The sequence below is a fragment of the Protomyctophum parallelum genome, assembly GCF_964188405.1.
Source record: "Protomyctophum parallelum genome assembly, chromosome: 14".
In the NCBI taxonomy this organism is placed as follows: domain Eukaryota; kingdom Metazoa; phylum Chordata; class Actinopteri; order Myctophiformes; family Myctophidae; genus Protomyctophum; species Protomyctophum parallelum.
Window position 1 is genome coordinate 25,591,882 of NC_139709.1, and position 24,267 is coordinate 25,616,148.

Consider the following 24,267-nt stretch of genomic DNA (forward strand, 5'->3'; position numbering starts at 1 on the left):
TTGGCACAACAATACAAAAATAAATGAATAAACATGCTCTGAAAAAAATGCATGCAGCCCACCCATCTGACCACATAATACTGCAGCCAATGGCTTTCAATATTTTCAAGTGCATGGGACCTGGTCCAGAAAACCACTGAAATAGATTATGCCAGGTCCGTCCATACAGTACGTTCAGCTGCATGGACTTTAATAGAACAATAACACTTGGTTTAGGGTTGAAATGAAACAGTCTGACCATGTGAAACAACAGGCGTGCTTTCAGGGTTGTGAATCATTACAAATCTTATTTCCTGAGCCTACATCATAACATGTTGTTACTGCCAGCTGCTTCTTCGCTGCTAGTGACGTACTGTAATAATATATATTTTTTCTTTGGCCTCAGATGGACCAAAGTCCTGATGTCGTTCCCACTACCCAGTGGTAGAGATGTCAGGACTTTGTATTGGTATTCTCATTAGCAAATCAAATCTTAGATAGCGTCTTAAGAACTGTGTACCAAAAATAAACAAACCACCATGGAGATTTGTTATGTGACTGTGTCATAAAATATTCAATGTTAGTTTTTAACACTCTTTTGGGTAAGATATTCAGTGTTAGTTTGGGTAAATTAACACAAATCATCAATCATCAAAAATATCCTGTGTAGTTTAGTCTGCGTGTTTGTCTTGGATATGTGACAGTGTTGTCTGCACCAGGCTGTGCCAAAACTGTTTTCTTGTGTTAACCTCCCAGGCTCCCACTTGAGTGCTCACTTTTGTTTTCACTTCAGCCTCGCACGGAGCTTCTCAACCTATTCTCAGCTTATTTTGTTCTAACCTATCCTTAATTGGAGAAAGACGCATACAAAATAGTTCATAGTTTGTAGTTTCACTGTGGTTGCAGAAACACAGACTGCCCCCGGCTCTTCCACACACATATTGGACTCCTCCAGTTTCTGAAAAAATTGTATTGATATAATGATTAAGACTTTAGCAATGGTGCTATGAATAGAGATGTAAGCTAAAGTATATCAATAGGCTTACATGACAAGAGACTGTGCTGTGCTAAACATACTATAGCGAATGGGAAGGAAACAACTGGAACCTAATTAATGGGGACTTGTCTGAAAGAGAGAAGTCTATAATTACAGTAAATACAGTATGCATGCTGTTTATCCATATTGCTTATTTATGCATTCATCATTTTATGTATGTACTGCACGCACACACGCACGCACACATATTTCCCTTTCTTCTCTTTTCTGTACATCTGTTAGCATAACATACTGTAATTAATGAATATATCATTTTACACTCTGGTGACAGCCAACAAATACGGTGCATAGATAACGGAATCATCTACAACACCATAAAACCATAAAAAGCAAAGCACTCATGTGAAAAAAGTTCAATAAAATAAAAACTGTATTGAATTGGCTACTGCATGGCGAGAATAAGAATAATGAACCTACGCGTTGTGGCACACCGCCTTCATCAGGGTGACTAAACATGAATGTATTACAAACATGGCTTTTATAGGAAATGCCATCATGGGCTCATTAACAAGAGGCACAAACCCCCCCCACCGGAAGACACAATATACACTACAAACCAACCTGTATGAAACCACATGAAAGGATAAAATGAAACATATTTGTAAAAACACCAAGAAAAGGAAATCACATTATATTGGTTTGAGCGAGTACTGTAAATAAGAATACAAACACAGAGACAATTACTGACACATTGAATAATAACAAACCTCACAAAACTGCCACGATGCCAAAGGCAGAATACAACAAAGGAAGACCTGGCCAGTCATCCCTACTGTATTCTATTGTGTGTTATCCTATTGTGTGCTTTCCTCTTGTGAAAGGCAGTGATGTTTCATTGGATGTATTCGGAAATGCCTGTTTCACTTACTGAGTGAACGTATTCAACACAGGGTTTCTGTAAGACTACAAACGCTCCCAGCTAGCTAAACTATCCAGAGGAGTGCCCGCCCTAGAAGCAAGTTCCACATTTTTAAACGATGGCCAAGTTGATGCATTTTTAGCTTGTAAACCTGCTATTCTAGAACAGTTCTGAATATCTTTTAACACTGTCAACTATAATGACATGCCCAGAATAGGGATGACATGGTGAAAGTGGTTAATCACACTATAGGATAATTTGAGCTAATCTTAGAAAATCAAGTGAGGTGCCAGAGAAGGGTGTCGTGACAGGAATAGGGATGTCACCGTTTCAAACCTGACAGTCACAGACATGCTCACTGCTCCACAGTGTCAAGTCACACTCAAACGGTGCACAGTGCACACTAAAACACATTCATGCGTGTATAACCTGCATATTAGAATATGTGCTTGTGTGCATGCGTGCACACGTGTGTGTGTGACTGTGTGTGTGTCCATATCATTGGGAGACACACACACACACACACACACACACACACACACACAATGTGCACGCACGCACACACACGCACACTTTTAAATCATGCACGCACAGATGACAGTCATCTGCCTTTCATTATGGACATACTTGCAGTTGATTGCCATGGGATGAGGAGACACTATAGGGCACCAAGCTCTATGGATCTGACAGTTGAACAAGGTCTCAAGGAATATGTGTAATGAGGTAGTGCAGGTGTAGTTTGGTTATATAGTATTCGGTTGTGCGTGCGTGCGTTTTGGTGCGACTTGGCACAGGATCTTAATTGACCTCAACACTTGTGTGGCCTGCAGTCATTTTACACCAGGGATGCTTCCTCTCGGAACCCCACTGCTCATCTGTATTCATTGTCTCCATGGCTCCATTAGGGATGTGTGTGTGTGTGCATGCATGTGAGAGGCTTGTCTCCTTTCAACTTTCAAAGCGCCTCCAACATTAATTCCTGCAACAAGATGAGCCAGATGTGTTGCATGCAGGCCGTCAGACGTGGCTCTCCGAATTGTTGACAAAATCTCCCCAAAATTCTGTTCTGTCCAGCCTGGAAGTAGCCCCGTTCAAGTACAGTAACGGTACAGTGCAGCAGTCACTCTCGACGATGTGAATACTGAATAGGCTTCCGCTGCAAAAGAGACAAAGTGTTGAGCTTGATGTATGAATGTGTCTTGGTGCAGTTGGCGGCCACATTAGCATATCAAAGTGCCTGTCTTGTTCATCTACTACTGTATCTGCTGTGCATACCCAACTAGGTAGGCCTAGAGTAGACACCAGTCAAGAATAGGAGCCAACCCTCTAAGCTGAAACGCATTACTATGCTGTGCCTCATCAATGATCACATACTGTATTCCGTTCTTTGAAGTTGGGTATTCCTTAGATTTTACATTAGAATATTCTATCTATTCTATAAATGGTAAATGGTGCATTTTTTATATAGCGCCTTTATCCAAGGCGCTTTACATAGATTGTGCATTACATTCACCCATTCATACACCGATGGCAGCGGAAACCATGCAAGGCACCAACCAGCACATCAGGAGCAATCAGGGGTTCATTGTCTTGCTCAAGGACACTTTGACACTAACGCTCGATCGAACTGGCAACCTTGCGGTTACCATCCAGCCACTCTTCCCCTGAGCCACTACCGCCTCTCTCGACATTCTCTCTTTCTATTCTAGTCTGTATGTCTGTCTCCTATCTTATGTAGTCTGTCTGTGTCTGCCTGTATCCGTCTGTCTGTCTAGGCATTAGACTATGAGAGCAAGAAGACCTACACCTTCAAGGTGGATGCGTCCAATGCTCATCTGGACCCCCGCTTTCTCCACCTGGGCCCCTTCAAGGACACGGCCACGGTCAAGGTCAACGTGCTGGATGTGGACGAGCCCCCGGTCTTCACCAAAAGCTCCTACACCGTGGAGGTGTACGAGGACACCCCGCCAGGGACCATCGTAGGTTCTGTCACCGCCCAGGACCTGGACCTAAGCAGCAGTGCCGTCAGGTAAAAGCTTGTACTATCATGTGAGTCTATTCATAGAACCCCACCTCCATGACTCAAACCATATATAGACAGTGTTGGAAAAGTTACTCAAAAACGGTAATATTAGTATATTACTATATTAGTAGTAGTCTTTAAAAAAAAAGTATTATTATTACTTCACATTTTACTCCCTGCCAAAAGTAACTAGTTACTTATTACTTTTCTTTACTTTGTTCCTCGCCCCCAGTAATTGCATTTAAAGTCTCAAGTGCGCATCACTATATGTGCTCTAGATCCAGACGGATCAGCAGCCTGCAGAGCAACTCCATCCCGACCCAGTCTACCATTTTAAACACTCGTGAAAAGAATAATATATTAGTAATATTATTACTCAAAATGTAAAGTAACTATTAGTCATAGCCTATTCATTTTATATGAAATCGTGCATTTCCCATCAGTCAGTCAGTTCAACTCTACATCTGACCTCAAACCCTTAGATCTCCATATATGGAGCTGACCTGTTCTGACATTCCATATGTTGATCCATCCCCACCCGTCCTTCCGCCTCGATGTCTCCCTTTTGACTGATACCTGTCCATTCAAACTCTAGACGGGCCCGCCCCAAAGTTATTAGTGCAGCCCCACCCGACAGTCGGGGAAACTAGAGTTCTCAAAAAGAACGAAAATGAAGGACCGGCCGTACATTGGCCCTCATCAAACCCTGTACACTCAAGACACTGCCCCCGCTGCCACCCTTAGATATCCATATATGGAGCTGACCTGTTCTGACATTCCATATGTTGATCTGACCTCAGCAAACCCTGTAGACTCAAGACACGCTCCTTATATGGCCAGACCTCATCAAACCCTGTACACTCAAGACACTGCCACCCTTAGATATCCATATATGGAGCTGAACTGTTCTGACAGTCCATATGTTGTTCTGACCTCATCAAACCCTGTACACTCAAGACACGCACCATATAGACACCGCCAGTACAGAATTCATTCCATGTTGATCTGACCCCCCATGCCAAAGCGCCAGCGCTCGCCCAGCAGACTATAGCCCTCAGGGCGTCTTACTGGTAATATTACTTTAAGTAATAAGTTATTTTAGTTACTTTCCAACAGAGAACCCTACCTCCCTTACTCTTACCATCTAAACTCCATGGTCTGACGTAATTTATACATCCTTCCTGGTTCGTGTTTTTCCCCCCATTCTGAATTCCCATAGACTTGTCCTACATCGTGCAACAAATAAGAACGTATGTGTTCCAAAAATAAACAATGAAGGAAGGAGTCACGCTGTTATAATTATATAGAAGGCTAAACCAGTGTCAGCATGTGAGGCTGAAAAGGTTAACTCTACTCTACTAATGGATGGCACCTACAGTACTATGTCCATCATAAAGGGTCATGGTGCCAATGAAACGTGTTTGTGGCTTCATGTAACAGTGTCTGTTATCAAAGATTATGAAAGAACTGCTGAATATTTTATCTATACTTTCTACTATCTACTACTTTTATCTGTACATGTGCAGACTACAGTTCAGGACATCCGTTGTATATATATAAACAAGAGAAAACATGCTTTTTTGTGCTTAATATTTGATGTGCAGCTCCAGATGGCCGCGTCGGTAAACTGCCATGATTTAAAAGCCCTTGCTTTGCCCCCTTTGATTTCTCCGTTCAATATTTAACCTACAGTAGGAAACGCTTTTATCCCTTTTGTTTGTGCAGTAGTGGAAATTAACCAGTTTCATTCACTGGAGATAGAGAACTCAAGTAATTTTTAGTAATATTCTATTTACCATTTTTATTATTATTTTATTATTTTATTTTATTATTTTATATATATATATATATATATATATATATATATATATATATATATATATATATATATTTTTTTTTTCATGTCTTATTTTACTGAGTAGTTCAAAAGCAAAGACAAAAATTATCATAGCAAATAAATTAGCATAATAGATCACTGGACATGAGCCATAAAGAAGTTGGGCCTGTTTCAGATGATTTTTTTAAATAATTTTAGGAGCTTCAACTTTGGTACCGTCGGCTGAAAAAGATCACTGGATTCAGAGCATGATGTGTTAACCCAGGGGTGCCCACACTTTTTAGACTTGAGGGCTACTATCAACCAGATATACCCACCAAAATAATAATTGTCCCATTGCTGAAAATAGTTACATATTAGACAAATGCACTAGGAATGGGAAATAGAGTGGGGAAATGGAATTGGTAGGCTTTTATTTTTGTACATATATTTGAAATACTGATGATGGTGCAAAACACTCTTGAAAACAAAGTATTGCATTGTGAATTTGAACTTCCCATTTTGATGTCAATCAAGTGAAGTCACCTTAATTCAAGTGGCAGATGCCAAACATAGTTTATTAATTTATTTAAATTATATATGTTTAGGGGCATGTCCTGTGATCTACCTGCACAGCCTGTGTGAGCTACTGGTAGATCACATTCTACCTTTTGGGCACGCCTGTGTGAACCCATTAAAACCAGGAAAGCATGTGTGTTATTTTAGCTACCGTATAGTAACTAGTTTTTCAGGAAACTGTTAGAACCGTGGTTCTCAAAAATAGCAGATATACAAGCTCAGGGCATGTCACATTTTTGAAGAATCTTCTCTTTGAAGAGATGATGAAAAGGTTTGAGAACTATACTGATTCAGAAGGCATTTGTAGAATCAGAGACCAAGCGGGAAGCACGCACATATCAAAAAATATTCTACAGGTGCTGAACAAAAATACGTACAATGAAGAAGGAATGCAGTTTCCACATTGGTTTGTAGCTCCCAGAAGCACTTTATTTAGGTTACAATGTTTCGACCCGCGGTCCGTGCGGGTCTTCGTCAGGCATCAGTTGTACTAGTATAATAATATACATGCAAACATTGTTGACTAGTTTTGTGTCGCGCAGGTACTCGCTGGAATGGAGCAGAGAGTCTGACAGCTGTTTTGACGTTGACACAGTCGAGGGAACCCTCTCCACTAATGAGTATCTGGACAGAGAAGCAGTCGCTCAGCACAATGTAACTGTTGTGGCAACCAAAGTTAGTAAGTATTCATCCACATTGTGTCACATTCCAAAATGGACAGATACTAATGAGGGATGCAAAATGTCCGTGTCAAATGTAACAGACAGTGCCATCATTTTAGTCCACCGTTAGAATCAGTCCACCCGTATGTAGTGATGTAAGGAGTACTCAACTATTATTTAGTGACAATACCACATGTAGAAATTCTCAGTTACCAGTAAAAGTCCAGCATTTACTTGATTAAATGTGCAAAAGTCCGAGCACGGTCCGAGCACCTAGGCTGGTAATACACCTAGGCCAATCCCGATCTCTCTCTTCGTTTCCTGTCACCTATACTGTACATCTATCAATAAAAGCAAAAAGGCCGTGGCTCAGCAGTCCAGGCACATTGGCTGGTAATCCAGTCTGGCAGTGTGCCACGGGTTCGACTCCCGATCCCGACGGCCTTTACTGCATGTCATCCCCTCATCTCTCTCCCCATTTCCTGTCAACCTACTGTCTGTCCCTCCATAAAAAATATAAAATATAGGCCACAAAAAAAAGTATTCTGTTATTTCACAAGTTCAATATAAATATTTTGAAAATAGCAGATACAGGCTCACATGTTGTGAGCTTGTAGATTAGCTATTTTCAAATATTGAAAGTAAATATAAGGCTGAAGTAGTTAATGTACTGTATGTATAACGTAAAGTTAGGTAAGTACCTTCAAATAATTGTAGTGGAGTAAACAGTATTTTGATGTAGATGTAGTTACTGTAAGTGGAGCAGAAGTACGTAGGTACGTTGAAAATTGGAAAGTTTACAGTAAGGTAAAAATACCTAAAAGTATATTACTTGAGTAAATGGACTTAGTTACATTTCCACGACTACCCTTATGCAACTGTACATTGAAGTTGAAGAGGTTCATTGAATGTGCAAGAGAGCGGTGTTCATTAGTCTCATGGCTTGGGGGTACAAACTGTTGGAAAGATACTAACGAGGGATGCAAAATTCTAGCGTTGGACATACTTGTGCCTTCATTTCAGTTCAACGTTAGAATCAGTCCACCCTTATTATCCATTAGTCTCATGGCTTGGGGCCACAAACTGAAGAGCATGCTTTTGACCGGAAGTTTGCAAGCAGGACAAATTTGGGTGAGGCAGTGAATGAATACTGAATAGTGCCATTGAGCAAGGCGCTTAACGTCTATTATGTTACAGTGGCACTGCTCAGTGCAGGAAAGAAAAGGTCAAAGACGTCTGTTCAGGGATGTCATCAATGTGTCCGCACACGGACAAACAGACTTGTCCATGTCCGTGGCAAATCTTTGATTTAAAAAATTTAAACATTGGTGCCAGTATTTTTCAGAATAGGTAGAACACTGATTTGACACTGTTTCCCAAAGGCCCATTGAAACCTGCCAGACAGGTATTCAAACCAGGTACCAAACCGTGATGGATAGAGAACATGCCTATGATTGGGTGTTTTGTAGATATTGTAATAACTAGAGCGGTGCCCGTTGGGCACTGGCCTATACTTGGAACGATCTCCCTGAGTCTGTTTTGATAGATATTATAATGACGGTGCCCGTTGGAGCCTCTACAGCGGTGCCCGTTGGGCACTGGTCTACTTTGGAACGATGCAAGTTGGAAATGAATGCCCCACCCAGATATTATGTCTGTGTCCCTTTTATGCCCATATGTGGAGTTGTTTGTCAGGCATGCCCAAATATGGAGTCTATGCAGACGTCCGAATAATGTCAGAACAGGCCAGCTCCATATGGAGCCTGGGCAGGGGCCCTGTCCAGAGCCCGGGCAGATACCGACACTGGGCACTGCACTCCCTGTGGTGGGGCGGAACGTGTTTGTTGAATTTGAAGTCGGTGGGTCAAACGGTTCTCAAGTTACAGTACGTGGATTACAGTCGTACACACACACACACACACACACACACACACACACACACACACACACACACACACACACACACACACACACACACAGAGACTTTTATCTGATTGTCTTTAATGCTTTGAAAAGTTCATAGCAATCACTTCAATATAGAAAGTGAAGAAGGTAAAGTAGACAAGAGTACAGAGATGGCCATGGAAATAATAACAGTAATACACTTGACTTTTAAAGCAATCCTTTGGGTTACGCATTGCTTCGTCCCTCTCAGCTCTCTTAATAAAATAAAATAAAAGTACAAACCACTCTCCCTATAGCCTGTGTTCTTCACCTTTTCTCTACTGGTATTTATGGAATATTATTGACTACTCATTGTATGTCTGTGGCAAATGTTGGACATAATTCAGAAGCAAGATCCATGTTAATGGTAGGAATGAAGGGGGCATTTACAAGCATTCATGTCATGCATGTTTTATCGCAGGCAGGCAGGCAGGCAGGCAGGCAGGCAGGCAGACAGACAGACAGACAGACAGACATCACAAGCCGCTGAAGCCCTTGATGACCCCTGCATCGGTTTGTGAAGCTTGATTTATACTGTAAGTAGTGTGCAATAAAAACAGCCAATCTACATTCTCACAACGTGCAGCGTGTTGTGAGCTTGTAGAGTGGCTATTTTTAGCCTGGCTTTGCCAGACCGATGACGTAGATTCACTAACGCTTCCTCCCCGGTATCAGTCTGGACTTCGTCCTATTGGCAGCTTGAAAAGTGGGCGTAAGTACAGTAGTTGCCTTGACAGACTGGCCAATCAGTGTAACAAAAAGCTGATGCCATCACAGTGCTAGCGCTAGTACTAGTGTTTGAAAGATACCACGCCAAAAAACAACAAGGTCTGTTTCTACATTCTATGCGAGTGAGCTATGTCGGATATGTCTGAAACAACTGCAGCTGTTCTTATCGTTTCTGTGGAAACTTTTAAACTTGTTGTGTCGAGGTCAGCCATTGTTGTTTTGAAAGTGCTGCAGCATGTATGTTACGTCACCATATACACATGGACCAATGGCTGCTTTTCGCTGTTCGCTGAATCCACGTTATGTGTCTGACCAAAGCCAGGCTATGCTATTTTTGATATAACAGTATCACTATTTTCAAGTATCAGTCAGGCTTCATCTGGTGGTGTTGGGTCAAGTGCTGCCGTAATACTTGACTGACAGCAATGGAGCAGACCATACTTATAGTTTGCAAATGTCCTTTGTGGATCGGATTGTGTATTTGCATCAAGTGCACGCAAGGTGTGGCTATGGTAAAAAGTAATTTTGAGCATGTAGGCAACATTGTTTCAAAACATGCCAACATAAAAAGCTAATAGCAGATCTTCAAGCTCACATTGCGTACAGATGCAACGTGTTGTGAGCTTGTAGATTGGCTATATACCCTATAGCTAAGCCTTTTATATGTTGTTGTATGACTAAATAGTGCCTAGTCTCAGTAGATCACCTTCAGCAGGCTTCATCACTCTCAATAAAAGACTATCTAGAAGAGCAACACAATAACACATTGGAAAAGACCAACACAATAACACATTGGAAAAGACCAACACAATAACACATTGGAAAAGACCAACACAATAACACATTGGAAAAGACCAACACAATAACACATTGGAAAAGACCAACATAATAACACATTGGAAAAGACCAACACAATAACACATTGGAAAAGACCAACACAATAACACATTGGAAAAGACCAACATAATAACACATTGGAAAAGACCAACACAATAACACATTGGAAAAGACCAACACAATAACACATTGGAAAAGACCAACACAATAACACATTGGAAAAGACCAACACAATAACACATTGGAAAAGACCAACACAATAACGCATTGGAAAAGACCAACACAATAACACATTGGAAAAGACCAACACAATAACACATTGGAAAAGACCAACACAATAACACATTGGAAAAGACCAACACAATAACACATTGGAAAAGACCAACACAATAACACATTGGAAAAGACCAACACAATAACACATTGGAAAAGACCAACACAATAACACATTGGAAAAGACCAACACAATAACACATTGGAAAAGGCAATCTACTGATTGCTTAAAACCTACAGATAGAAGCCTGATAGAGCTCATGTTGTCATTCTGTTAGCATATAGCTCCATCTAGTGGAATGAGCAGATTATGACTTCTGTAGTATCCTGTAATGAAGTGAGAATTTAAGGACTTTTAAGACCTTATTCATTGAAAGAAAGAAAGAAAGAAAGAAAGAGAGAGAGAAAGAAAGAAAGAGAGAGACCATTACTGCATCAAAAGTAATCAAAAAACTAAACTATAAAAATGGGTCAAACATTGGCCAAATTGTCAAATTACAAGAAAGAAGCAAATGTTGTGAAAATATCAGATCTACAGTATACTCTAATAGCAGATCTACAGTATGCTCTAATAGCAGATCTATGCGTTGTGAGCTTGTAGATCTGCTATTTTCAGAATATTTATTTGTGGAACCGAGTCACACTAAATTGAATGCCTGGCTCAACTCTGGGGAGTCCCCAGTTCAAATGTGATTATTTTGGGGGGGTCATAGCCTGAAGAGCTTGAGAGCCACTGCTCTACACTTTATATACTGTCTACAGTCTACACAGCATAATGTGGCGTAATTTACAGGTGCTGTGGTTCTGATCCTAATAATCAGGAATACACAGGAACATATTCTATGCTCCCTCTAAATATCTCATGTAGAAAATGTCCATTCTTTCAAGTGGGACAGCATATGCGGGTGGTCAAAGGAAAGTCTGGTGTGTGCCATTACTTATTGACTTTGTTTAATGCTTTAATATGATAATACAGACCACAAGCACTGTGTATGTAGGTGATTGTGTAATTGTGTTGTGAGCTTAGATTAGCTACTTGTGGTGTGAGACATCACGCGCAACGACGTGTAGCGAAAATCGTCGTGCACTCAGTTCAAAGGAACTTCATTGTCATCAGAAAACATATGTTTATATTGCCAAAGCAAGTGTGGCACAGACACACACAATGAGTTGTCCGTCTAAAATGGAGACAGATACGTACGTGATAAAAAAACCAAACAAAGTATTTTACTGTTCATTCATATCTTATTTGTCAAGTAGGGGCCCCTCTCTCGCTCTCTCTTTCACTTTCTCTCTCTACTTCAGAACCACGGCCAGCTCTCTCTCTCCTTTGCCATCTATTTCAGAACCAAGGACAGTTATCTCTGTAATTCAGCACCAGTGACAGCTCCCTCACACTCTCTCCCCTTTCCCTCTTCTTCAGCACCATGGACAGCTCCCCCTCTTCTTTAGCACAATGATTCTCAAATCAAATGGACCATCAAATGTATATATTTGGCCATGGACCTCCATCTAAAAATATTTTGGGGCAGAGACCACTTATAATATTTAAGTTCTGTCGCAATAGCTGCTGTATGTTATTAACTCATTTAGCTGGGGACCCCCTGAAACCCCCTCCTCTGCACGTCCCTGGTAGTCGACATTTCTGGACTGTTCGTGTCTCGAATTTAGGCATTTGGCAGACGCTCTTAATCCAGAGCGACTTACATTAAGCAAGAACAAAAAGCATGGGAATACATCACATAAAAGCATTTATCATGAAACATGCGTAAGCTAAGAAAGTAACAGTGGAATATCTATATAATGAAACTATACATATATACTACTATGCTATACATATGTACTATGGCGTGCTATGACTAATCAGGGCATTATTAACTGCTAAAGATGTGTCAATGTGATTTTCTGAGTGTGATGTTACTGTAATGTGGAACTTTTGCAGGCAACCCTCTGCTATCCAGCACAGTGGCTGTGACAGTCAATGTGTTGGATGTCAACGAGTTCCCCCCCGAGCTGGCCGTCCCTTTTGACATCATTGTCTGTGAGAATGCCAAAGTAGGACAGGTAAAGATCACTTCTCTGTCTGGCCGTCTGTCTCCGTCACTATCTGTGTCCCACTCTCCACCTGCTGTCTGTCTATCTATGACTGCATCTGTCTGTAATGTTGGTCTTTATGTTTCTAGTCTCTGTCTGCCTGTCTGTCTGTCTGTCTGTCTGTCTGTCTGCCTGCCTGCCTGCCTGTCTGTCTGCCTGTCTGTCTGTCTGTCTGTCTGTCTGTCTGTCTGTCTGTCTGTCTGTCTGTCTGTTTTTGATAAAACATGCATGACATGAATGCATGACATGACATGAATGCTTAACATGCATCTTGCTTCTGAATTATGTCCAGATATTATTTAGATGTTTTGCATTTAGACTTGACATTCATTACATATCGTTACCATAGGCGGTGGGTGATCTACGGCCAGTGCCAACAGAATGCACGCAACCTTTGCATTTATATTATTTTAAATCAAATCAAGCACTGACAGCACTGCATTCTTAATTTGCTGTCTGAGAAAAACTCCAAACCATTACACTGTTTTACTACATAAATACAGTGTAAAACCACCAAAGATTTCATATTCAGTGCAGAGACAACTGCATTTTAGCATTACAATTCACACAGGACTACATGCTATGTTAATGCAAAAAAGTGAAGGCGAACTGCACCCAAAATATGCTGAAGATAGTTCACCCAAAACACATTTGGAGGGTGTCGGCATTTTTGGCCACAATAACAACAAGGTCATAAGAAATTATTAATAAGGTTCAGTGCAATCCCCTATCCACATAAATGAACAATTTCCTGCAAAAGGCAGGTATTAATCTTATCTAACTTGATAATACCAGCCATGACACAATCAGGAGAGGAGATGCCACATGTGAATGCATTCTGCCGATCTATTGCGGTACAATCTAGATATGAGACATGTTAGCGTCTGTCTACATTTGACATTCATATCAATGACATTCACATGATGCTTGCATCCAAAATAACATTTTGATGTTGTTATTTGGGCGCATTCAACCAACAACAAAAAGGAGGTACATGCAGTCTCCACCGTGGTGGGCGAGTTCTTTCTCCCTGTGTCCGCCACATGCAGTCTCCACATCATTTATTATTAATTCATTAGCACCACGTTGGTGTTTCTGCATTAAAGGCCTTCTTCATTGTTTATATTTAAATGTGCGTGACATTGGTGAGACTGAGATTTAAGACATACACATTCTAGAACTGAGAGGGCTTTAGGGAGCAGTATTTACAACAGACCCAAGTTGCGCTGTTGGTGTGTTCTTTTTTTTTTATCAACACCTATCTCTGCCAATCTACAAGCTCCCAACAACTGATACATCTGAGAACTTGTTCCACCACTGCGCCGAATGGGGATGGTGGGTCGTGGGTTCAAGTGGTTAACCGATAATTCCTCCTGTATGGTCAAGGTGATCCAGACAGTGAGTGCTGTGGACAGAGATGTGCCTCCCGCTGACCAGCGCTTCTTCTTCAAGTCTCCAAAGGAGCTCCGTAACCGCAACTTCACCATACGAGACTTTGGAAGTAAGTTGAGCAAACAACGACATCAAGCCAAGGAACATTGCGGGGAAAAGAGGGCAGAGAATGAGACCAGAAGAGAGATAAATAGGGAAGATAAGGGAGAGATGGGATGGGAGAAAAAGCTGAAGGAAAAAGAGTAAAGAATAAAGTAAGGGAAGAGATATGAGAATTTCTTTTGAAGCTTAAGTGGTCTCTGATGATAACAAATAAATACAAATAATATAATAAAGACTGATATACAGGTATAAGCACACTGTATGTCAATCTGTGTATCTATCAAGCTGTCTAACAATGTGTTTGTTTGTAATCCCTTCCTTTCCCTCATTTCAGGGTTAGTTAATCTTTATATTCAGTTCATATTAACATTCACTCAGCAAGCCTAATAGAATTAATCAATTCTATCTAAAAGAAAGAAGGAAAACAATTACAAGACAAACACACTAGTGATAAATCTAATTGGTAGACACTAAATATTATCAACAAATTATGTCAAGCCACATTTTACATTACAGTACTTCTAAAAGGAGGAATCCCTGTGGAGCTTGAAAATGTGAGATGGAAAGGAGAGAGACAAGCATCAAAATATGCAACACAATATCCTGATGAAGAGCGATCACACAGTTTTCATTTACGCTTGGTATTTAAAAGTGTTATTGCAAAAAACAAAATTGTCTGCACTAGAATTTTATCACATTTTTGCATACAAAACAGGCATGTAGATATTAGCAGTAGGAGTGCTGGAGTGTTTGTTTTAGCCTTTGTTTTAGTCCAAGGACAAATTTGGCGGGCCCTGGGTGGGCAACCTGGCCTGGCGAAGACCTATACGCTCAGAGGATCACACTTTTCTAGTTTATGTTCTTCAAAGGATCGCATCATGCTAGCTATAGTTTTTAATCAAAATGTTAGTAATGGGGTACAGTACTTAGATTCAGTAAACAAGGAGAGGCGGTATTGAAGCCAATCAAGTTTGATAGACCCACCGCTCTAGCTGATCCAGTCACAATGACAATGCATACCCTAGGAGTGAACTGTGATACTTGTCTATGTGTATCTTCCTTGACACACAGTGCAATACAACAGCAAGCAAACTGTATTTACTGGGCAGCGGTGTGCACTGACCTGCAACACTAAAGGCTGTAAACTGGGGCCAGGATTAACCCATTTTGAGCGGGAACCCCTTTTGGTGTTTTAAACATTGTTATAATTTAGCTATTGAAAAATAGCAGATCTACAAGCTCATAGCGCGCCACCGAGTGGCGCGCTATGAACTTGTAGGTCTGCTATTTTTGAAAAATCGTTAAAATGTGCCTCAAATCTTTCAGAAAATTGTCATGATTTGTCAGGCCTGAATGGGTTAATGTAAAGGTGAGCATGGCACACAAGCCCCCTATAGTGCTGCAGTGCCTTGTGCAACCCCTTGACTGTTTGATGCACATTTTACTTTGCTCTGCTGCATCTGTCTGCATTTGAGCTATCCATAAAAACATGGATTCATATCTTTTATCAGACAGGGGAACATAAAACGTATGTGTTGACATACGCTTGTGTGTGCTTGTGTAGAAGATATCGATACAGCTGACTCAGCTGGTACTCAGTTCTAGGTCTTTAAAGGACAACTTTAGTTTTTTTCAACCAAGGTTCATGTTTTAGGTTGTTATTAGAGAAACTAAAAGGTGAGTGTTCATTTTCTTTCATTTGCTGCTTTCTTTCATTTTAGGGATTTTAGCTCTTTTTGACAGGGGGGGCATTCGAGCATGGGGCTAAATATGTATTTTTTTACCAAATTTGATGGTGATTTATTTATTTATTATTTACTATAGTCCTAATAAACCCCAGGAAATTACATCTGGCCACAGAAGATCACATGATCTACTGAATGTGAAGGTATCCTACTGGGGGCTTATACTGTGTGTATAGGCTCAATATGTCAGTTTGTCACATTCAATAGATCCTGTGATCTTTTGTGGCCAGATGTAATTTCTTGGGGTTTATTAGGACTATAGTAAATAATAAAAAAATAAATCGCCATAATATTTTGTAAAAAAATACATATTTAGCCCCATGCTCGAATGCCCCCACCTCCCTGTCAAAAACTGCTAAAATCCCCAAAACGAAAGAAAGCAGCAAATGAAAGAAAATTAACACTCACCTTTTAGTTTCTCTAATAACAACCTAAAACATGAACTTTGGTTGAAAAAAACTAAAGTTGTCCTTTAAGGTGGTTGCACACTGGACGCGTTTTTTCTGAAAACCGACGGAAAAACGCTGCTAAAAATAGGAAAAACGCAGCAGTGTGCAGGGACCTTTACTGTGAGTTCTCCTCCTTGCTGGAGTAGCAAGGTAACATTTTTTCCCAACGTTGATGACGATAGTGCCAACACAAGGTTTTTATTTATATTAGTGTACTGCCCCACATTACATACAACTGTATTATTGCAAAGTGGCCATGTTATAAGCAGGATAATGCATTTTTCCATAATAAGCAATAGTAATCTGTTCTCAATTACTGATGTGTCGCACATCAAACTGCCTCAGAGCTCGGTTACATATTGGTTATTTTGATATAGTTCATGGTTCATGGTGTTTTCCTGTCCTACCGGCCACAATAGCTCTGCACATACATGCTTGCTGCGAATGTATACATTACCGACAGACATTCTGCAACTTAAAAGGCCAAATATTCTCAACCAGACATCTCATTGTGATGCAACATTTTGAAGGACAGCAGACAGACCATTGTGGGCAGTTTTGCCCACCATGTTGACCAGCAATATACCATAGAGTACATCACATTTCAGTCCACAGTGTCAGCCATGTCAACTTTCTGACTCATACCCTGAACGAAGGCTTTTGCGATGCTTCACGTGGGCAGAAACCCGCTTTTGATATACCTACAATACAATAACTTTCTTGCACGAACAGTGCCTTGGATTCTATCTCCATTTTCCGATTTTCTCGCCTTTTCTGTCCCCGCTGTCGATTCCTGTGCCTGCTGAAGGCAATTTCTCCCATCTTCTGTTTGAAGGTTGTCTGGATGTAATCTCCACTAACAATGACAACATTGACATTTTCTGTTGCAGCCCTGAGTTGTATTGCTGTATAGTACCTACACTTCAGGTTCAGGACTGATAGGGTAGGACAGAGATGGCCCTGCAGCCACCAAGAACTGAGGCGTGTGCACGCGTGTGTGTGTGTGCGTGCGTGCGTGCGCACGTCAACCCTGTCAGGCTATGTATCTGTTTGCTCACATAACTGAGGGAGAGTGAAACATGCACGCACACACTCACGCACGCACGCACACACACACATTCATACTACAAACACACACCTCACAGTGGGTGTCTGACTAGTCTCTCAAGCCTGACAACTCATCCACCGTCTTCGAATGCTAAAGAGACTCTGTAATTCCACCTCATAAAAGTTCTGCACCGTAGGCTCAGCTGTCACCTGTTCCTTCACAAAAATATATTTAAAAATATCTCTATAAATATATTTCTGAACTTCCACTTCTGCTAAGCAACAAGCTAGATAAGTCTCGGATAATTTGATTTTACAGTAGGACTTTTACAAAACTGCAAAGGAAGTGGGGAAGGGGAGGCGTGACTTTCAGCACTTCTGATGTATTGTTACAGACGTACATTCTGTTCTTTATGGGGAGAACATTGTTCTTTCCATGAAGTTCTGCAATGTATTTTCATACAAAACATCAGAAGGAATATTAACTATATCATTAATATCAGTTAGCTTATGGCTAATTTGTCAAAAAAGGAAAAAGAAATAAAAGAAAAGCTATGGTGCCACCTGATTGAGATTATGGAAATATGTTGTAAAGCATGTACTGGATGTCACGACTCACTAGTCACATCAAATCACAACACAAGGCCGTGACATTTCATATTTGATAAATAGCCTAACTCAATATCTGACATAAATGCAATTTGGTGGTCAAAGGTCAAGGAGGTAAATTATTAATCAACACCGTTACATCACTTTGGACAGACTTTGCATTTGGACGCTTGTCTCAAGCCTAACATACATAATGCAAAACACCAGATGGACAATTCTGTAGACAAGTTCTGGATTCCTTTTTGTACTTTGCTGACGCCACACGTTGCTGCGTTCAAGGGAGTATATCACCATATTTTTGGCTACAGTACATGCACTCACGCTGTTCCACGTGGTATTTCTCTATAGATAACACGGCGGGCATCGTGACTCGGCGGCTGGGCTTCCAGCGGCGGCTGCAGGACGTCTACACGCTAGTGGTGGTGGTGGAGGACAGCGGCTACCCGGCCCAGAGCAGCACCGGGACCCTGACCATCCGGGTGTGTGCCTGCCAGGCCGACGGCTCCCTGCTGTCCTGTTCGGCGGAGGCCATCTTCCTGCCCGTGGGGCTCAGCACCGGCGCTGTGATGGCCATACTGCTCTGTGTGCTCATTCTAATGGGTGAGAGGATGTTTTACTGTGTGCTGCAGAACGGTCCTGGCTCCCTGCAGGGGGTGTGAGAGATCTCTGTCCAAGCCTCAGGGTCATGTAGAGACTGAGGCGCAATTGTGGGAGATTGCAAATGTGGTTTCACCGACAATTTCAAGATTTGAGTCTATAGAGGGCAACCACACTAAATATTATAAAGTATTTGTTTTTATTTTCTTTCTTTTTTGACCAACTGACCAATCCAGTACTGTATATGACTTACATGAAACTGTATTTCACCCACTTCTGCAACTGTCCTTTAGCTTTTTTACATATTGTAGCCTAATTTATAATCTGATGTAACACTAGAGGGTGCTAATGACCTACGGTACATTCTACCTTCTAATTATTCTGGGCAGGAATCGCTGTGCAATCAGAGAAACTGAGGTTGAGACTCCACCTCACCGCCATGACTAGGCCAATTCTTTACATATTCATCATGGTTTCCTCCCCATCTTTCATAGTTTCATACCCTAGCACTTCATTTATTTTTCTGTTCGTGTTGCATAACAATCTCTAGGAGGTAGCCTGTCTGCAATAAAATTAAAAAGTGTGTGTGTGTGTGTGTGTGTGTGTGTGTGTGTGTGTGTGTGTGTGTGTGTGTGTGTGTGTGTGTGTGTGTGTGTGTGGTACGCACGCACGTGTCTGTAAATCTGTCTCATGAAAGAGATGAAGCAGTTCTGAAGGCAATGTCCTGCCCTCAACACTGAATCATTACAAAAGAGTCAACATGTATTATGTCCTGACTCCTAATGTGAGTGCACATACGTGCAAAGCATGCCCTATTTCTGTGTGTGTGTGCGTGTGTATGAGAGACAGATATCATGTCAGAGGATAATCAGAGTCTCCCCAAGGCTCTCGCTCCTTTATCAGAGTCTTCTCTTCTGAATGGAAAAAAGAGAGAATATGACTGAAAGGGGATGACCACATAAAAGGCATGAGTGGAGGATGGGCTAATGGCCTCCCTCTCTCTTCTCTTCCTTCTCTCTCTCTAAGAGACAAAGAGGTTTCGAGAAACACATACTCCATGGTTGCAATGTAGCACTTTCAACAGCACTGAATCAATGTGCTGGTTCTGTCTTTGTTGTTACAACTCTCTCTCTCTCTCTCTCTCTCTCTCTGCATTATTCTGTGATGTGTGGAATCGGGAATTGGGAATGCACGGCCCACCTGGTTATACAATAACCGTTGTCCGAGTAGCCTACTCACTGTAGCCTATGCATTGTTAGAGTGCCCAGTGCGGTACCCGCGGGCACAGGCCTACTCGGGGACAATGCAGGTTGCATTGCACATGTAATAATAGTTGTACTAGTACTTTGTTGTTTGACGTGTAGCCAGGGTACCAGTTTTACCTGTTCTCAGAATACCCAGTGTGGGTCGGGTTGTCCAATCAGGGAAGCCGATGCCTGTACCACCCCGAACACACAGAGATTCGGTGCAGATCCGCGGACAGATACAGATGTTTGTGGTCTTTCGGTTCCTACCGTAGGTAGGTAGGTAGGTAGGTAGGTAGGTAGGTAGGTAGGTAGATAGATAGATAGATAATATTTAGATGTACATAGCCTACTTTACATAATACATAATTATGGCTGGCATCTCCCTTAGGGATATGCTGAGGAGCTCAGTCATCCGTGACAAACACGGAGTAGAGCAGCTGGCTCCTTTGCATATAAAGGAGTGGTTGCCTCCTGGTGGCCTCCCAGTCGGAAGAGGCTATGGTTCAAACCAAGGACCAGGGGGAATTATATCTCCCAGCTGCTGCTGACCTGGGGAAACCCTCGGGATACCCCAGTTGGAGCTCGCTGATGCAAGGAAATGGAAGATGTTTTGCTATAACTGTTGCTTCCATGACCTGAGTTTTCCGACGGACAGACAGACTAACTTACGGACGGATGGAAAGACGGACAGACAGACAAACAGTAAACAACAAGCTGTACAAAGCCAGCTTGCCCGGCACTGCCAGTGTTATTGCACTGACAACCAACCTCTCCCATTTATCTAGCCGACTCTGCACTATGACCTTGTTTGAGTTTCTAGAGCTCATAACCCCCCCAGGGTACATTGTTTGTTTGTTCTTACTCTCTACAATGATCTGCCTTGATCATTGTACAAGACTGAGAGATTGTTTTTCTAATGGAGCATGTTTGTGTGCATGCATGTTAGTGTGCGACTGTGCATGTGTGTGCACTTATGTGTGCCTTTTTATTGAGGGCAGTCCTCCTCCATTGGGTATATATATGGGATTTTTTTGCACAATCTTTTTTCCTGACTGACAGATGCCATTTTCTCGCAGCCTTGGAAAATGTCAGAAATACACGCCTGTTGATTGTGTAACATTTTCATCTCCTCCTGCATAGATGCACTTTACGATCCTTTTTAGTTTTACTGTAAAGATTTACCCAAAAGGCTCCATTTGTACAATGTGAGAGTGATTCACCCTTAGCTGGTCACAGTGTTTATCACTGCTCACTCAGTCACCTTAAATCACTGGTTCCCAAACACTGGGTCGGGATCCATTTGTGGACATCCATTTGTGGGTTGTATACACATTTTTATGGGTCCCTTTATTTTTTTGGTTTCCTGCATTTTGTTTTTAATTATTAGCATTTAAAAACATAAAAAAAACCATCCATGAATTAAAATAATAATTCAATATTGTTTTCATGGGCCCTCATCAAACCCTGTACACTCAAGAAAATACAAAACAGAAAAGGTGCAAAACTATGGCACTCCATCTTTAGAAATACTGTTATTTTCAATGACATCTTTCCTCACCCTGCGGGGGTTTCTAAGGTGACAGGCTCTGTCACCAGGACACCTGTCTGTCACACATACTGTACCTCATAGCTGAGACATCTTGTTTGATGGTATCCGTTATACACCTTTTTTATACACACCTTTTCTGTCCATTGTGTCACTCTCCGTGTCACTGTGTGCCAAATCTTCTCCATTATTCTAGCCATCTTGACTTAGGAGTGCTTTATATCCACTCTAGCGACAAAACAAAAAACAAAACCGAAACTCACACAGTACTATACAATAGGCTGAAGTCAGCATGTTTAAAAGTTGTGAAACTTATCCATTATGTGTTTGTGAGCAGAAATGGCTGCTCTGTGCAATTCATGTGACACTAACAGAAGGCTCTAAACCAGGTTCATTATGTGCCAACTAATCAATTGCCTTTCCATTGAGGCCTCAGACATGAACAGACACAAACACAAGATTAAAATATTTCTTCATTTATTTAGCATTTGGAGGGAACCTACATGTAAAGTGTCTTGAGACAACTTGTTGTGATTTGACACTTTAATACAATTTAATTGAATTTAATCTCTCTGGAAATATATATTTAAAAACATATATTTTATTATTTTTTCCTCTCTACCCATTTCAGATGTATAACATCATACTGGAATAATGGTTACATGCAGTTCTTAATGTTGTGTAATGAATTATATTGCAACAATATCCGTGCACTGACAATTAAGCTGCCAATATTTAATCATGCATTATGGATGGATGAATGGATGCCGGATGAAGGTCTATAGACTCTGTGAACCAAACATTGTGAATATAATATATTTATCAATGTGCTGATATTGATCCTTTTTACGGTTACTTCTTCATACTGAACGTGAACACAGTTATGTTGGAAGTACACTAGTGTAATTAATAGATTGCTTCATTGTTCTTTTCCAGTGATGGCTGCATTGTACATGGGCCAGAGGCGGCACAAAGAGAGAGAGACCCTCATGACTTCGAAGGAAGACATTCGAGACAACGTCATTCACTACGACGACGAGGGCGGCGGCGAGCAGGACACGCACGCCTTCGACATGGGCACGCTGCGCAACACTCAGACACAGAAGGCGAGCACGCACATGGCCAACGGTGGCGCCGTAAAGGAGAAAAATGGCTATGGCAGCGGGGTCCTCTTACACCTCAGTGGTCGCCGTGATGAAATCAGGTCGCCTGACATCCACCGCGAGACAGCTGTCGCCACCAGCACCACCACCACTACCACCGTCACCACCACGTCCACCTTGGACATTGGGGTTCAGGCCGCTACCGTTGGCGGCGTGAGTAAGAGCGATGCAGACGTCATCAGGGAGTTCATCCAACAGCGGCTGGAGGAGAGCCAGTTGGGCTACACCGCCCCGCCGTACGACTCATTGGCCACGTACGCGTACGAGGGTGAGGGGTCTGTGGCTGAGTCACTCAGCTCCATAGAGGAGTCGTGGGCACTGGGCAGCTCCGACGATTTCAGTTACCTTGGTGACTGGGGACCTCCATTCAAAACTCTAGCGAGCATCCTTGACAGACAACCACCCACTCAGACAGAGGCAGAGGAGAGCTGAGGGGGTGTGACCTGAGAGATAGTGTGCGTGCGAATACACAGATACTGTACGTGTGCGCATGTGTGTCAAAAATGGACAGTTGAGTGACACTTGTTTAGATGACTTTGGTGCCCTCTATTTGCAGCATCAGACGACATGTTGAATGAAGGATTCCTCCAGAGTGGTTTGAAAAATGATCGATTGACAGGAATGCTACTGTATACCAGAGTGTGGAAAGTTGATCCTTTCTAGATGTTTGTGGACTTTTTTTTTTTTTTACATTCAACAGGTTTGGCAGGAACTATTGGCTAGACAAAAGCCCTTCGACTAAGAGCTCCCTATACTGTAGGTATATCAGCCATTGTTGTGGTCTGACTAGAAAAGAAGAGTCTAGCAACTGTACTTAATGAAAGGTAAACCTGATAGCTCCTCAAAGTGCCTGAGGTACTATATGTTTACATGTATTTTCATTCACATTATTTGAATAAAGTTGTGTTTAATTGCGGTTTTGACTTCAGTCAGCCAATCCTTGATTCTCAGTAAAGCTGCATTCACCAAGCATCCGCCTATAAGAACTGAACATGCCGTCGGATTTCACAGTGGCTCAGTGCACAATAAAGAAATTAAGTCAATTGATTGAATCAATTAATCAAATAACTGATAAATTAAGCTGTTTGGCATAGCAACGGATTTGTGTGCTGAACTCTTGTCATTTGTGGTGCTCACCTTCAGGGAATTATTTGTTTTACACCTCATTCACTTGACAGCAGCTGTGAATGTCAAGTAATTTCTTAAATGTCATCCACGATCTCCCATTGTAATGAGGTTTTCTGCATTCATATTCTTCACTATACACAGCAAAGCAGTGATGAAGACTTTGCAAACCTCTTTTCATTATCTGCATGCTCCCAATGATTCCAGGAAACTCCAGTTGCTGGAATTTTCTGCTACACAATACTTAGGTGATGGTGTCATTTGGATTGTTGAAAGAGAAATGAAAAGCCATATTGAATGGGATCTGAGTACGAAAATGTTTTATAAAGTTTGAAGGAGGAATTGAATGGTTTAGTAGTAGTGATCCATGCACCGTTTTAGAACCATTCAAAT

At 41.6% G+C, this 24,267-nt stretch overlaps 1 protein-coding gene across 1 annotated transcript in view; it reads left to right on the forward strand.

Annotated features, from left to right (window-relative positions):
• Window positions 1-23,538, forward strand: part of LOC310871202 (cadherin-12-like) — a gene marked incomplete at its 5' end in the record, with an annotated part of 172,749 nt that extends 149,211 nt beyond the window's left edge. Inside the window, 6 exons of the mRNA XM_083782693.1 lie at window positions 3,671-3,924; window positions 6,856-6,992; window positions 12,701-12,822; window positions 14,239-14,353; window positions 18,545-18,796; window positions 22,523-23,538. Coding sequence (XP_083638819.1) covers window positions 3,671-3,924; window positions 6,856-6,992; window positions 12,701-12,822; window positions 14,239-14,353; window positions 18,545-18,796; window positions 22,523-23,181 — 1,539 coding nt within the window. The 3' untranslated portion in view covers window positions 23,182-23,538. The remainder of the gene's footprint in view (window positions 1-3,670; window positions 3,925-6,855; window positions 6,993-12,700; window positions 12,823-14,238; window positions 14,354-18,544; window positions 18,797-22,522) is intronic.
• Window positions 23,539-24,267: the final 729 nt, after the last annotated feature.